This window comes from Mauremys mutica, chromosome 1 (genome assembly GCF_020497125.1).
Source record: "Mauremys mutica isolate MM-2020 ecotype Southern chromosome 1, ASM2049712v1, whole genome shotgun sequence".
In the NCBI taxonomy this organism is placed as follows: Eukaryota; Metazoa; Chordata; order Testudines; family Geoemydidae; genus Mauremys; species Mauremys mutica.
In genome coordinates, this window is record NC_059072.1 from 39982281 (window position 1) to 39999667 (window position 17387).

At 42.8% G+C, this 17387-nt stretch overlaps 1 protein-coding gene across 1 annotated transcript in view; it reads right to left on the reverse strand.

Moving 5' to 3' along the window:
- The window catches only part of PLXNB2 (plexin B2), a 335252-nt gene that overhangs the window by 67024 nt on the left and 250841 nt on the right, over positions 1-17387 (reverse strand). The window contains exons 8-12 of the mRNA XM_045031102.1: positions 13606-13732; positions 11777-11927; positions 3841-3955; positions 3208-3304; positions 2644-2745 (exon numbers count right to left, since the gene is read on the reverse strand). Coding sequence (XP_044887037.1) covers positions 2644-2745; positions 3208-3304; positions 3841-3955; positions 11777-11927; positions 13606-13732 — 592 coding nt within the window. The remainder of the gene's footprint in view (positions 1-2643; positions 2746-3207; positions 3305-3840; positions 3956-11776; positions 11928-13605; positions 13733-17387) is intronic.

The window sequence follows — 17387 nt, forward strand, 5'->3', positions numbered from 1 at the left end:
TTTCTCTTAAAATTTAAAAATAGAACAGCTGACCAGCATTCAACTCCCAATTCAGTGCCTCTCTGAGCTACTTGTTCTGGTAGCAGTTTTCCCCTTAGATACTGTAATTGCTTGGATTTACTTTAATACCCTACTGAATTTTTTCAAAGGGAGAGACAGAAAAACAACAGTTTCCCCTATTTAAAGCAACCTACAGATCCACTGTTTGCTCTTGAACAAAGGCCTCCACCAGGAGCTCTATTTAGTGAGGCGCATTTGTCCCCAGGTCAAGAACTTGTTTGGTACAGATAAGAATCCAAAATAGAAATCTTATGGGGTGTGATTCATCCATCCCCAGCCTATTACAATAATCATGAACAGCATTTTCAAAACTATCCTCTCTCCTCACTCACTGGGAGATAAACAGGCATCAGCCATAAGATCCCAAATCTTCTGAATGCACCTCTCTTCTAGTCTTGTTTTTGATGAAGATATTAAAACTCACTATGATGGCTGGCACCTCAAAATACCACAAAAAGGGAAAACTTCCTTCACCCTTGAGGGGCCTGTCATTTGTCACTGCAGAAAGATCTCAAATAGGCAAGCCAGGAGAAACATAATGGATATACATTGTGGTACTAACCAACAAGAGAAAGGTTTTAAAAGATCTGGTAGCTGCTAGGTCCCCCGCACTGAAATTTTCATCATTCCAGGCCCTGCCTATGGCAGGGGTATCAAACTCATTTTGCACAAGTGGCCAAATCATGATCTGTGGGCCACGTCTACAAATCCAGGACCACACACTACCCTTGATTCATCCTGACATGAACGGAAGGTTTACGCCAAGATCACCTACAGGTACCAGAATCACCAGCTCTTCCCCCAGGCATTGCACATAAATCTGTCTAGCTATTTCATGAGATCTGCAACCTTAGCACTCACCAGGCAATTTACCATGCGGTTCTACTGCTCATCATAAATCCAACTATCTATATTATTAATACTCAAATCCCCCATTACTATAATCTGGCTTTTCCTAGTAACTGGGGTTCCCTCCCCAAGATGGGTATCCTGAGTGAAAGAGTCATGGTCTCCTCTTGCACAACAATTGAGGCAAAATAAATTTGTTAGTTTTTTCTTCTTATTAATAGGGCTGTCAAACAATTAAAAAAATCAAAATTTATCATGAGATTAAAAAATAGACAATTATCTGCAATTTTAATCACACGGAATCAATAATAGAATACGATTTATTTAAATATTTGTGGTGTTGGGGGACGTGTGTGTGGGGAGGGAGGTGAGAGGCACATTGGGGGCACACTGACTCTAAGTAGAGCACTTGGGAGCCTGAATGCTTTTTCAGTGAGCAGCAGCAGCAGCTGTCAGCAGCACTCATGCCTGAGCCAGCAGCAGATAGGCTCCCCCTGTTACATGGGTAGGAGGACACCCCGATATCAGCCCTCCCGTCCACATTCTGTGCAGCAGACAGGAGGCAGGCTCCCAGTCTGGAGCAGCTTGGCTAGGAGTGGATCCATTTGGGGATGAGGGGTAGGGTGAAGAGGCTGGAGCTGCAGTGGCGCATGGCAGCGGGAGGAGAGGAACATCTTCTCCGGAGGCACACTATGTAGCCTCCCTGAGCATGGCACCCTGGTGCATGATTAACGCTCATTAAAAATGAATGGTAATTTGGTTTGAGCTAATCGTATGCATTAATTGCAATTGACAGACCTAATTATTATTTTTTATTACAAATATCTGCACTGTAAAAAAGATTAAGAAAGAGCATAAAGGGGCGTACAAAAGTTTAGCATATCTGGCACATACCCGGCGTTACAAGATATTTACAACAGTGCCATGCAAACGCCTGTTTTCACTTTCAGGTGATATTGTAAATAAGAAGCCGTCAGCATTCTCTCCCGTAAATGTAAACGAACTTTTTCTCTTAGTGATTGGCTGAACAAGAAGTAGGACTTTGTGGACTTATAGGCTCTAAAGTTTTACATTGTTTTGTTTTATGAGTGCAGTTATGTAAAAAAAATGCTACATTTGTCAACTGCACTTTCAGAATAAAGAGGTTGCACTACAGTACTTATATGAGGGGAATTAAAAATACTATTTTTTCTGACCTTTTTACACTGTACACATGGTATTCTGTGTTGTAACTAATATACATATACTTGAAAATATAGAAAAACATCCAAAAATATTTATAATAAATTTAAATTATTCTATTAGTATTTAACAGTGCGATTAAAACTGATTAATCATGTCTAATTTTTTTAATCTGGTTAATTTGTTTTGCATTAATTGCTTGAGTTAACCGCAAATAGCTGACAGCCTTACTTATTAATACAATTTAAATGCTCAAGATCAAATTTTAACTTCACTGAAGACAACATGAGCTTTGCTATTAACTTCAGTGAAGTCAGGAGTTCATCCTTGATTTCTGAAAGCAAACACAGAGAAAAAAATTATCCTGGCAGTGCAAGGGTTACTCATTTATGGGCAGCCTACAATAATGAATAGTTACATGCACATTTTAAATGGGAGGGGTTTGAAAGCAGTAACATTACTCAGAGGAAACCCAGACTAATGTCTTAGGAATTTAGGATGAACTCTGAAATTAAACTAAGTCAAATGACAACTTGGAATTAATTCACTTACCTGATAATTCTCTAGATTCTTTCCTTCAAAATGAACTATTGTTGGGAACTCCATTGGTATTATTAGAGGGTTGGGATTTAGAAACTGTGGGCAATCTTCCTCCTAGGGCGATAAACATTTAAAATAAAAATCTTCCATCACAACAAATCTCAACAGCCTTTGGACAATGGCATTCTTGTTCTGAAGAACTCCATGCTTAAAATAAAATGACAGATTTGATTACACCCTTTCAAATTAGACACACTAAAAATAACTACAGCATATGCCAAAGCTGTAGACGATTATCTTTCCCAGCCCTGAAATCTTATTCCTCCCATTAAAACAAGCCAGTAAAATGAACAAAAATATCCCCTAAGACATTATTCTATCTTGCTTCCCCTCCCTAATCACACCTCTACATTCCCACCCTCACTTAAAGTCACAAAACATTGTATTTATGAAGTTAAGTTTTAAATAAAAATCAGGATTCTAAAGTTGAGTCCAACCAACTGATCTAGTAGCAATGCTACAGAAAATATGCAAGTGTTCAAATAAAACCTGTTTATTCTAATTTTAAATTTTTACCTTATTTTGTTTAATCACATCCTCTTCCAAAGATGAGTCTTCACAGAAATGTTCCCTCCACTGGCAATTCCATCTACTGCTTGCACAGGAGTAGCATCTACAAATATAATGTGATGGGTCATGACAAGATTTCTTGGTGGTTTTTTTTTTTTTTTGGTCCTAAACATTCAAATTTCATTGTCAAAAAAAAAAAAAAAAAAAAAACTCCAAACTCCATTTTTAGTCATACAAAGTAGAACAATTTGCTACAAAATCCTTACTATGCCGAGTTCACAATTTCATAGTGAGAATAATTAAAGAACCTAGTCTGGTCACTTGCTTCGCCTGAACAGCAGCATGCATGAAAAAGCCACAATATGGATCATAGGAACTTTGGGCCTGAATCTGTGAGGTCTGAAAGCCCTAGATTCCCAGATAGGTCAAGTTTGTGCTTGCAAATCAGATAATTTAGACGTCTGAGTCTATAGTTTGAGAGTTCGATCTGCAAGTTGGATGCCAACAGGACTTATCAGGGAATGCTGACTGTGCCAGATGGTTTACTATAGAAGGAGTCAGCTGCCTTAACTAAATAGTTCAGATACCTGAACACACACAGCATGATGAAACAAGAAGTTAAGAAGATAAAATACTCACGGCAGATTTTCAGAAAGATTCATTGCTTCTTCACAGTCATAGAAAGGATATGTAGCCGAGGCAAAAAACATCTTTTCCTCTCCAAAGGTTAATATTAATGAAACTGAAACATGATCTACCAAAAAAAGGAAATAAGTTATTGAATACTTTAGCTCTTGTGTAGAATGGTGCAATGATGTTTTTATTATTTGTTCAGGATGTAAAACAAACACCTAACTGGAATCACAAGGTTAAAACTATCACACTCATGATTATAACTAATTTTATTTGTTCTTAACGTTTACTAAATTTTCAGGAACTGATGGTGCAAAGACATAGGATGGGATACATAAAGAGAAACGGTAAGTAAGCAACATTACAGAATAGTATTATAATATGGAAATGCCTTAAGAAGGTACTAGAAGGATGAAAACTGAGGTAATAAGGAAAATGAGAATTGAATACAAAAGAAAAAATTGATAGAGTTATTTTTAAGAAAATATTTTCATAAAGTATGGATATTTCTTCCTGTAAAATTGCTTGTACTATTTGTGCATCAAACTCTATAAACTCATATGAATTAGAACAAGTCAACCTTGTACAAGTTATTCAGTAAACACAGTAATGCCTGAAATATTAAACTACGACTTTAGACCTTTGGCTTGTTGTAAATAACTTCCCCATGAATGTATTTCTAATCCGGATCATTACTTAACTAAGAATGGAAAACCTTTCTCCAATGAGGATATTTACAATTCCTCTTGCAGAAACCATTAAACTCCTGTGACAAGCTATTTCACAAGCTATTGAGCAATTGCAAACTGTGCTTTCCTCAAATAATTTCTTGAAAGGGTGATGGCAGCTTGACTGTAAGATCACTTTGCCTACCACTGGTTTGGTGGAAAATTTCAGTTAGGTTTGTATCCAACTCGTACTGCAGGGACAACTTAAAATGAGATCTGCAAATAGGTGTCCTTCAATTTGGAATGTATCCTAGTTGCTTTGGAATTTTTCACAACTAAAGCAGTGTGGATGATTTCAACTTGGTGGAGCTTCTCAAGACTAAATGGTTGTGTCTGGATTTTTGTCACGTTTTACCAGCAATCATTCTGTTGCCATTGGTGGTTACAGTTTGCCTTCTGCTGTGGTGCCAGTGAGGGTTTTGAACATCTTCATAGTGGTTTCTGAAGGCTCTCTCAGATGGATTTGTTTGTGAGAAATTCAGAGGCCTCTATTATTTCTAGATGCTTTGATTATTCTGATGCTTCTCCTGATAGGCTTCCCATATCACTTTATGTGCTGAATGGAGTCAAACTACATCAACTTTATCAACGTGGACAAGGACTTAAGTCTCTTCACATATTCTGCATTACAGAAGATATAGAAAAAGTGGACTGGCTACTAAATAATGAAGTATTATGTTATTCTTTGTACTTAGATTATACTAAGTACCTGAACATGTCTGTCAGCAACTTGATACTTCTGTTCAAAGAGGGTAATTAATTTACATTGCTCTTCTCTCCGTAACGAAACCTAATTGTCATCAGCTGAGCACTAAGACTTCTAGTGTGCTTGCACACTGAAATTTTGTTGTGCCAGATATCAAGAAAGCCACATTCATGGGTATCAGCATCTGAATACTTTAAGTACTATTATGTAATAATTAATGCAACATTATGCATGTAGAATAGAAATCATACATAGAAAAATATAAGCTCTTTATAAGCTTTTCATAACTTGTTCTTTGAGATGCGTTGCTCATCTTCTTTCCATTCTAGGTTAGTGTGAGCCCGTGAGCAGCCGTTGGGAGATTTTTGCCTTAGCGGTACCCGTAGGGCTGGTTGTGGCACCCTTTGGAGTGCTGCACTTATGTCGCAGTATATCAGATGCTGCCGGCCCTACGCCCTCTCAATTCTTTCTTGCCGACAACTCCGACAGAGGGGCAGGAGGGTGGGTAATGGAATGAACATGAGCAACATCTCAAAGAACAACAGTTACAAAAGGTAGGTAACTTTTTCCTTCTTCGAGTGCTTGCTCATGTCAATTCCATTCTAGGTGACTCACAAGCAGAATCAACGGAGGTGGTCTCGGAGTTCACAGTCTTGCAGCACAGCTCTGCCAAAACAAGCAATGTCTTGAGCCTGCTGGGTTAGCGCATAGTGTGATGCAAACGTGTGGATGGACAACCAAGTGGTGGCCCAAAAGATGTCTTGGACCAGCACCTGCGCCAGGAAGTCTGCTGTCGCCTGTGCCGTAGTTGAATAAGCCATCATGATTGCCGGCAGGGGCACCTTTGCCACCTGATAGCAGTAGTGGATGCAGGCCGTGATCCAAGAGGAGATTCTTTGGGCTGACACTGGGCAACCTTTCATCCTGTCAGCGACAGCAAGGAAAAACTGCATTGAGTTATGGAATGGCTTCGTTCTATCAATGTAGAAGGCCAGCGCCTGTCTGATGTCTAGGGTATGCAGTCTGCACTCCTCATCCATCGCAGGAGCTTTGGACAAAGGACTGGTAAGCAAATGTCTTGACCAGTGTGGAACTGGGAGATGACCTTGGGCAGAAAAGCCAGGTGCGGCCGCAGCTGGACCTTGTCCTTTTAGAAGACTGTATGGGGAGCTCCTACGGGCCGAAGTTACAGAGACCAAGAAGGAGACCCTCCAGGAGAGAAGCAGGAGGGAGCAGGAAGCCAAGGGTTCGAAGGGGGGCCCCCCCATGAGCCTCGACTGCACAAGATTCAGGTCCCAAGGGGGGACTGGGTCCCAGACCTGCAGGTAAAGGTGCTCCAGACCTTTCAGAAACCGCGCCATCATGGGATAGACAAAGATCGACCGGCCTTGAAATGGAGGGTGGAATGCCAAAACGGCTGCCAAGTGTAGCTTGATCAAAGATAGTGACAGGCCCTGGAACTTAAGGTGCAGTAAACAGTCCAGGACGTCCAGCAGCGGGGCCTTTTCTGCACGAATGTGTCAGTCCAAGGCCCAACACGTGAACCACTTCCACTTTGCCACATAGATAGCCCTTGTGGGAGGTTTCCTGCTGCCCAGCAGGACTCATTGTATACCAGAGGAGAACTCCAGTTTGTCCATACTCAGCCACGCAACAGCCAGGACATCAAGTGCAGCGATGCCAGGTTCAGGTGCAGCAGGTTGCTGTGGGACAGCAGATCCGGCAGAAAAGGTAGCTGCAACAGGGTGGCTGCATGCAGCATGCCGAACCAATGTTGACAAGGCCACACTGGAGCTATGAGGAGGGGCAGGACGGTGGGTAATGGCCACCACATTGGCCACTGGCCGTGCTACCACTGCAGTGCCACAGACAAGGGAGCGAGGTCTGGTGCCCAATCATGCTGATGGGACCTGGACGATGGGCTGAACTGTGCCTTCCGTACTGGAGGAACCACCTTTCGGCGACCAGAGAGGAGCTGTCGATGCCTGTGTTTGCTTACTGGTGACCATTGTCCAGGCATAATTGACTGGTGACTGTACCGGGAAGAGTGGTGCTGGGGAGACCAGTGCCAGGACGGGGAACGTTCCCACTGTGCCGGTGATTGGGACCAACGCCTGGAGGATGACTAGTGAGAGAGTGAGTGGTGCCGTGAATAGTAGGGGGAGCATCGACCCCAGGCCGGTGAGTAGTGCTGAGGGTATCTGGATGTCAGCCTGGGCGACATGCCCCTGGATTCTCGACACAGCAGAGAAGATTGACATCTTCTGTCCATTGACGGGCAGTGTTCCCCTGTCCCCTAAGGGGTCTTAACGGCGGGCTTGCCCTCCTGGGAAGCCTTAGTTGGGTCCTGCGGCACTGAGGTCGTCACTGGAGCAGGTGGAGACCTGTGTGCTCTCTGCACCTGGGAACCCTGTAATGATGACGGTGCAGCCAGGGGAGTGGGTCCCATTCCGCTTCCGGGAGTCGGTGGTGGACCTTTAAAGGGGCTGGGAGCCCCAACCGGGGAGGCACAATCACATGGTTCCGCAGGTCCCTTGGTAGGTGACCCCTGAGCCTTCAGGCTCGGTGCTGGGAAGCACTTCTTGGCCTTCTTCTTCGGCACCGGTGAAGGTGAACAGTGACAAGAGGAGGTGGGTGCCAGCGGTGCGCTGCGCACGGAGGCCGAGGGGCTTTGTGCGACCTGCATGGATGGCTCGGAGTCCACCCTCCACCTGGCTTACATCAGGAGAGCCCTGAAGTGGATATCCTGCTCTTTTTGGATGCAGGGCCAAACATTTTTGCAGATCCGGCCCTGCCCTAACCCGTGACTCCCCCAAGCACTTAAGGCAGCTGCTATGGGGGTCACTCACAGGCATAGACCTGTTGCAGTCCGAGCAGGACTTAAACCCAGGAGACTGGGGCATGCCCCGCCTGGGTCGAAGTCCCCACTGGGACCCTAACTACTAACAAGCACACACTTAACAACTACTGAACACTACTGTATGAAAATTATATACAAAGGCTCTAAGGCACAAAGTTCAAAAGGAGAACGAAACTCTGACCACCACGGGAGGTAAGAAGGAACTGAGAGGGCGTAAGGACGGCGGTGCCTGATATACCGCGGCATGAGTGCGGCACTCCAGAGGGTGCCACAGCCAGCCCTACCGGTACTGCTACAGCAAAAACATGCAACGGCCACACACTTGGTCACGTGAACACCCAGAATGGAATCGACATGAGCAAGCACTCAATGAAGAATAGATGTTAGAGGAACATTGCTGTGAAGTCAAGCACTCAATAACTAGGAAACATTAGAAGAACTATGATTGCTCATGGAAACTGAATGCACACAAACAAGGATGCAGAATTATGAATTTCACTTCAGGACGAAATGCAGAGATAAAATTTCTCTATACTTTTAATGACTGCTTCATGGAGCAGCTGGTACGGGAACCCACAAGGGGAGAGGTGACTCTAGATTTAATCCTGAGTGGAGCGCAGGAGCTGGTCCAAGAGGTAACTATAGCAGGACCGCTTGGAAATAGTGACCATAATACAATAGCATTCAACATCCCTGTGGTGGGAAGAACATCTCAACTGCCCAACACTGTGGCCTTTAATTTCAAAAGGGGGAACTATACAAAAATGAGGGGGTTAGTTAGACAAAAGTTAAAAGGTACAGTGATTAAAGTGAAATCCCTGCAAGTTGCGTGGGCCCTTTTTAAAGGCACCATAATAGAGGCCCAACTTCAATGTATACCCCAAATTAAGAAAAACAGTAAAAGAACTAAAAAAGAGCCACCGTGGCTTAACAACCATGTAAAAGAAGCAGTGAGAGATAAAAAGACTTCCTTTAAAAAGTGGAAGTCAAATCCTAGTGAGGCAAATAGAAAGGAGCATAAACACTGCCAACTTAAGTGCAAGAGTGTAATAAGAAAAGCCAAAGAGGAGTTTGAAGAACGGCTAGCCAAAAACTCCAAAGGTAATAACAAAATGTTTTTTAAGTACATCAGAAGCAGGAAGCCTGCTAAACAACCAGTGGGGCCCCTTGATGATCAAAATTCAAAAGGAGCGCTTAAAGATGATAAAGTCATTGCGGAGAAACTAAATGGATTCTTTGCTTCAGTCTTCACGGCTGAGGATGTTAGGGAGATTCCCAAACCTGAGCTGGCTTTTGTAGGTGACAAATCTGAGGAACTGTCACAGATTGAAGTATCACTAGAGGTGGTTTTGGAATTAATTGATAAACTCAACATTAACAAGTCACCGGGACCAGATGGCATTCACCCAAGAGTTCTGAAAGAACTCAAATGTGAAGTTGCGGAACTATTAACTAAGGTTTGTAACCTGTCCTTTAAATCGGCTTCGGTACCCAATGACTGGAAGTTAGCTAATGTAACGCCAATATTTAAAAAGGGCTCTAGGGGTGATCCCGGCAATTACAGACCGTTAAGTCTAACGTCGGTACCGGGCAAATTAGTTGAAACAATAGTAAAGAATAAAATTGTCAGACACATAGAAAAACATAAACTCTTGAGCAATAGTCAACATGGTTTCTGTAAAGGGAAATCGTGTCTTACTAATCTATTAGAGTTCTTTGAAGGGGTCAACAAACATGTGGACAAGGGGGATCCGGTGGACATAGTGTACTTAGATTTCCAGAAAGCCTTTGACAAGGTCCCTCACCAAAGGCTCTTACGTAAATTAAGCTGTCATGGGATAAAAGGAAAGGTCCTTTCATGGATTGAGAACTGGTTAAAGGACAGGGAACAAAGGGTAGGAATTAATGGTAAATTCTCCGAATGGAGAGGGGTAACTAGTGGTGTTCCCCAAGGGTCAGTCCTAGGACCAATCCTATTCAATTTATTCATAAATGATCTGGAGAAAGGGGTAAACAGTGAGGTGGCAAAGTTTGCAGATGATACTAAACTACTCAAGATAGTTAAGACCAAAGCAGATTGTGAAGAACTTCAAAAAGATCTCACAAAACTAAGTGATTGGGCAACAAAATGGCAAATGAAATTTAATGTGGATAAATGTAAAGTAATGCACATTGGAAAAAATAACCCCAACTATACATACAACATGATGGGGGCTAATTTAGCTACAACGAGTCAGGAAAAAGATCTTGGAGTTATCGTGGATAGTTCTCTGAAGATGTCCACGCAGTGTGCAGAGGCGGTCAAAAAAGCAAACAGGATGTTAGGAATCATTAAAAAGGGGATAGAGAATAAGACTGAGAATATATTATTGCCCTTATATAAATCCATGGTACGCCCACATCTCGAATACTGTGTACAAATGTGGTCTCCTCACCTCAAAAAAGATATTCTAGCACTAGAAAAGGTTCAGAAAAGAGCAACTAAAATGATTAGGGGTTTAGAGAGGGTCCCATATGAGGAAAGATTAAAGAGGCTAGGACTCTTCAGTTTGGAAAAGAGAAGACTAAGGGGGGACATGATAGAGGTATATAAAATCATGAGTGATGTTGAGAAAGTGGATAAGGAAAAGTTATTTACTTATTCCCATAATACAAGAACTAGGGGTCACCAAATGAAATTAATAGGCAGCAGGTTTAAAACAAATAAAAGGAAGTTCTTCTTCACGCAGCGCACAGTCAACTTGTGGAACTCCTTCCCTGAGGAGGTTGTGAAGGCTAGGACTATAACAATGTTTAAAAGGGGACTGGATAAATTCATGGTGGTTAAGTCCATAAATGGCTATTAGCCAGGATGGGTAAGAATGGTGTCCCTAGCCTCTGTTCGTCAGAGGATGGAGATGGATGGCAGGAGAGAGTTCACTTGATCATTGCCTGTTAGGTTCACCCCCTCAGGGGCACCTGGCATTGGCCACTGTCGGTAGACAGATACTGGGCTAGATGGACCTTTGGTCTGACCCGGTACGGCCTCTCTTATGTTCTTATGATAGCGTCTTTAATTACATCACATACTATTTTTTCCCTGCAGGACCCCTATCTAGTTTGTTACAGAATTTGAAAGGTGTGTAGTGAATAAGGCAGGGAGCTGCCAGATGAGAAAGGATGGTCTGTGGTGCAGGGAAACAGATGGCACACTTTGGAAATTCATACAATTTAGAAGCAAGCGCTGAACAAGCTCTACTGCACAACTGCAAATGTCAGTTGGGGGTGGGGTGGGGGGGGAAGACTGATAAGTCAGTCAAATCTAGACAGATTTTCATGAGTACAGGAAAAGGCACATCTCTGATCCTGTCTGCCTCATTTCAAGTTCCTGCTGCAAACATTGGAAGTGCTAGAGCTGTTCAAAAACTAGTTGGAAAAAAATTAACTTTGACTGAACTATTTTTCCACTAACCTCATGCATGGAAATGACTGCACTGGTTTTTGCTGAAACTAGGAAGAGATCAAGAAAAGAAAAAAATTCAGCCCAGTGGGTTGAACTGGGAAAAAAAACAAAACAAAAAACTTATAAGCAAATGACAGATAATGGAGGATTACAATGGTAGTGATCATCCCACATAAAATAAACGGGAGGCAGCACAGTGTCCTTACCTTGACCTTTTGGAGTGTGAGGAATTGTAGTGGGAGGATCACAAATAATAGTCCCATCTCTCAACTCTGCAATATTCGTTGCTTCACCAAACTGACACCAAAGCGTGTCACTTTCAGTCAAGTTTGGCCACGGACTTACAGTCAGTTCTACCTGTAAACACAAAGGCATAATTCTACTTTAGAAAAAAATTTCACCAAAAACAAGCACCACTCAAACAAAAATGAGCAAAGTCAGAGACAGATTAAGATGGGGACTGATTAAGATGGTGCTTTTATGGATTTTGATGCTCCAGGACACTGGTGTGTTAATTACTGGTTCTGTTTTTATAGTTTCTCATTGTCCCCTTTTTCCACAGCTACTGATACTACAGTCAGTAATTAGATAGCCTCTTTTTCCCCTCTGAGACAGCTTACTTTAGGAATTACAGCTTTTCTGTGGTAATAGATGGATGGATGGAAAGCTTGGTTGTATCACAGGAAAGAGTAAATTAAATGGAGGATAGTGATTTCCATGCTCTTTTCACAGTTTTGATTGTGACTTTTTTCCAGACAGATGATTTTCTTTTAGATTATTCTCCAGCAATGGATTTATTAAAATGGTCAGTTCCCTATGGACACTCACACCTTGCTTACCTCCTGATTGGGTTATCACAAGGCATTTTAGAATAGAGCTAGAGTTAAAGACCACTTGGGAAGTCTCAGCTAGAGCAGAATGTATCTGCCTGCTTGCTTGAGTTCATTACCCATAGAGAATACACAAAACCTGTTGTCCAGAGGCTCTCTGTTCACCTTCAGGTACAATTCACATCATAGATTTTTATCTACTAGAACTCAGTATGGCTTGAGTGTCTTCCCTCGCTCTCACTGTTCTCCACCATATCAGTCCTGATCAAAAGGGACACTTTCACTAATAGTTTTCAGATCTGAACATCTGGGGATATTGACAGGGTATTATCAGCAGTCCCAACTCAGCAGCTTTTTTCCCCTGGTCCATCAGAGCCTGACTTTCAAGACCTCAGCAGGATTCAAAAAGGGATTAGATATTTATGTGAATGATGAGGAATACCCAGAGTTGTAACAATAAATACTAAAACAAAATGCAAGGGTTTTGGAACAGATATGAACTCTCATGCTTCAGGGCTTAAAAGCTAACCTCTAACTAATTGGGATCATACTGATCTAGTGCTCAGCTTTTTGTACCTTCCTCTGAGGCATCTGGTATCTGCCACTTCCAGAGACAGAACACTCAACTAGATGGACCACTAGTCTGACCTAATGTGACAATACCTGTGTTCCTATTACTAGTTGACTTTCAAAGCATGGTCTAAGGCTCAACTGTTGACTCAAATTTCTGCCTAAGTGAGCTGCAAGTGGGTACTGAGAGGGCATGGAACCATTAATGAGTTGTGTATTATTTTAACGTTTCATACATGTGCTTATAGAACATACTGGATACGTGCATTTCATAAACTGAAAAAATAAACAAAAGCTACACAAGTGTAATCAATGATCTTCAGCTTAAAAAACCTATTCCCCATAATACAGATAAACATAGCCTACACTCAAACAGAAGCATTTTGACAACCATAACAGCATGTGCCACTTTTGTTTACAGCTAAAGTTAAAAAAACAACCCCCCCCCCACACTTCTTTGTAATTGCAGCCTGCAAAAATGGCAGCTAAAAGAGTAGATGTAGACTTCTTTCAATACTATTTCAAATCACCACGGCAAACAAATATATATCGATAAGTATTTTTCTGATATGCCACTTATAGCAACTGTATGTGTACTTTAAGCATACAATAGGCAAAACGTCTATTTTTCATACCTTGCCAGGGGCTTTGCGGCTCATATTTTGAGGATGCGCACTAGTAATAGCCATGCATACACCATCTGGACTCCACAGCCAATGGTTCGGCATATTAGCCCTTTCACAGTCTATCTTCCTTGTGCACCTAATAAAAAGACAACACAATATAAATATCTAATGCAAAGCTGATTAAGATCCGTGTTCCCTGTTTTAAATGACTTCGTAAAAAAAAATTGGGTATTGACAATTTTGCTTTCAGTTAGAAGAGGTTTTTAATTATAACACAATAGCTGCTTGTAAGACATCTGGATGATAAAGCAAAACACAAATATTTACTTATAAGCCATTTTACATTCCATAAAAATAGACAATCCAATCCCACAGACAGATATTTAATTAAAAAACTCAGAGAATGAACCAGTTACCTGCAGTTCATCCAAATAAGACCTGTTCCATCTACGCCTTAACATACTTTAAATTCCTTGACCAGTCTTCTGTTTCTACAGCTCAAGTGGAAAATTTAGGTCTTTACTGGTGTAACAGCACCAGAGACACAACTGACCCATAAAACTCAGAGAGCATCAGAGCTGTGGCCGTGGGCTTGTCTGATTCCAGCGTTAGAGGGCTATTAACTATAACTGTGAATTTATTAGCTATGATTCCTGCTTGAAAGATTCCATTCCAGGCCCATCTTCTGGCTTTCTTAGCTACTACAGGAGGCAGGGGTATTAGGGGCTGTGGAGTCTCACTAACAGGTAAAGGGGATTGTCACAGCCAGAAGACAGGAGGCAGACAGGGAAGGTGTCATTGGTTCTAAGAGGTGACAGACTGCGTTATAGGAGGGGAGTTAGCTGAATAGGCCCCACAAAACTTTGGGTCAGCCTTGTACACCATTTACACCTCTTGTATGGTGCCTAGCACAATGGAGTCCAATCCTGATTAATGCCTCTGGACAGTTACTGAAATGTTAATATTAAAACAGCATTCAAGTAACAATAAAATAATTGTACTGTTCTAATAGCTACCCTCCCTTCTGAATATTGTAGATATACAAACTGAGTGTGTGTATGTGTACACACATATATACCTACACACAATTGGTGAAGTGCTGTGTCTGATCATGGGTTATAATTTGGTGTAACGAAGTAAAATGTCAAAAAATGAGTTCTAGATTTTCCTTGTAAATTAATAAGATACTAGAAAATGTACAAAAATGCATGTTTGTCCATGTCTCACAGAGACCATTAAGACTTTGCAATATTGAGGTCAGAGGTTATATCAGAAACCTGAAGGGAAATCTAGGGGAAATTGCCATTTGTATGATATATGACACAGCCTTCAGCTGCCAGTAACCTAAGAGGAGTTTAAGTTGAACTAGTGTATTACACAGACCTGCATGGAATGCATAACCTTCACTGGGTTACTCTGTGTTCTGCTTCACATCAAGCTTGTAACTTAATGTGATGGTTCAAATTTGTAGACAGGAAGCAAGAGGCCTGAAATTTATCTGCATACCATAATTAAATAACCCCTTTGTGCAGACAGCAAGCACTCATATCATGAAATCCCAATGGCTCATGCCCAGGGGCTAATTATCCTAGCAGTCAGAAGCAGCGCTATGAGGCTGTAGCCCCCTATTCTGACTCCATCAAAGCAGTGTAAAAACAAGAGACATTCCAAGATTGTTCAGCACATTCATAGATAACGAAGTTACTTACCTGTAACTGGAGGTTCTTCGAGATGGGTGGTCTCTATCTGTATTCCATTAAGGGTAGTGCGCATGCATGCACCTTTGCCCAGAGCCAGAGCTTTTGAAAGTAGTGCTGTTCAGTGGTCCGCACATGCGGCCCGCAGCACCTCGTGGTTTCACCTGAGGCAATAAAGGGCACAGCAAGCCACCGGTGTCTCCAGTTCCTGCTCTACTGAAGATCTGTTGGAGGATGGATAGGGACCACACATCTCGAAGACCCTCCAGTTATAGGTAAGTCACTTCATTTTCTTCGTTGAGTGATGGTCCCTACTGTATTCCACTGAAGGTGAGTAACAAGCAGTGCTTATGTGGTAGGATGGTGTGAGGAGACTGTGGAACAGAGGACTGCTGCTCTGGGAGGGAAAAAAAAAAGTGTCCATACGGAATCATGCACTAGAGCAGGGGTTCTCAACCTTTTTCTCTCTGAGGCCCACCCATCATGCTATAAAAACCCCACAGCCCACCTGTGCCACAAAAACTGTTAAGGGGTAGCAAGCAGGACAGTTGCTTGGGGCACCATGCCACAGGGGGAACTGTGAAATTAAGTTGCTCAGGCTTCAGCTTCAGCCTCAGGTGTTGGGGCTCAGGGCTCTAGCCTGCAGTCCTGTGTAGTGGGGCTTCAGCTTTCTGCCTTAGCCCTTAGTGAGTTTAATGCTGGCCATGCTTAGCGGCCCCCCTGAAACCTGCTTGTGGCCGCCAGGGGGCCCTGGACCCCTGGTTGAGAACCACTGCACTAGAGTATAATGTGTGGAAAAGGTGTGTACAGAACTCCACATGGCCATCTTGCATATGTCTGCAAGGGGCACGCTATGGAGTGTGGCTGTGGTTGATGCTTGCACTCCCATGGAATGGCCTGAATCCCTTCAGGTAGGGATCGTCCTCATAATTGATATTATGTAATGCACCCTGAGACTCACTTGGAAATTCTCTGGGTGGAAATGGCTTGCCCTTTCATTCTCTCTGCTATGGCTACAAAAAGCCTAGGAGATTTCCGAAATGGCTTTATCTGCTCAAGATAAAAAGCCAAGACCTTGTGAACATCATGAGTCAAGTCTCCATTCCTCATTACAGGTGTGAGGGTTGGGGAAGAAGGTAGGAAAGTGTATGGGTTGACAGAGGTTGAATTGGGAAACCATCTTGGATAGGTACTTGGGGTGAAGGCATAAAGAGACCTTGTCTTTATGGAAAATGGTGAAAGAGGGGTTAGCCATCATGGCTCCCAGTTCGCCAGCCCCCCTATCCAATGTAATAGCGACAAGGAAAGTGACTTTCATGGACAGGAGAGACAGCAAGCAGGAGGCCATAGGTTTGAGGGAGTGGTCGTCAATGAGGAGAGGACTAGGTTAATGTCCCATTGGAGGGCAATAGGCTGAGTGGGAGGGTATTTTCACGGAAGGCCCTTCCAGAATCGTACAGTTAACAGGTGGGTAAAAATGGAATGTCCATCCACCGGTGGATGAAAAGCACTGGAACTGAGGGCAAGTCCCAAGTTCTTCAGATAGAGGAAATATTAAAAGAGTAGCAGGATGCCCACGTTTCAGGGACAAGGCCCTGTCGTGCAGCCCAGGAAGTAAAAACATCTATTTGGCTTGATACAAGTGTCTTGTGGAGTCTTTCCTGCTCCTTGAAAGGACATCTTGAACTGCCAGAGAGCATTCCTGTGCTAGTGGAGGCGTCCATCCAAAAACCAAGCAGTCAGTGGAAGCGTGTGTGGGTTGGGATGTTTGAGTCTGCTGTTGTATTGAGTCAGTAGCTTTGTGAACATCCGAAGTGTGACTGGAGGGTGCTTTGACATGCAGAGGAGAAGCGGGAGCCAGAATTGGCAAGACCAGAAGGGGGTGATCAAGATAGTTGTTGTTTTCTCTCATCTGATCTTGAAGATTACTCGTGGTAGGAGAGTAAGCGGGGGAAGGCGTAGTTCATCCAGTCCAACCAATCGATGAATAGGGCATCCCCCTTTGAGTGAGTTCAATTCCTCCCCTTGAACAATATTGGGTGCATTTGGTGTTGTGGGATGCCAAAAGATCCCTCACTAGGGGGTCCCCACCGA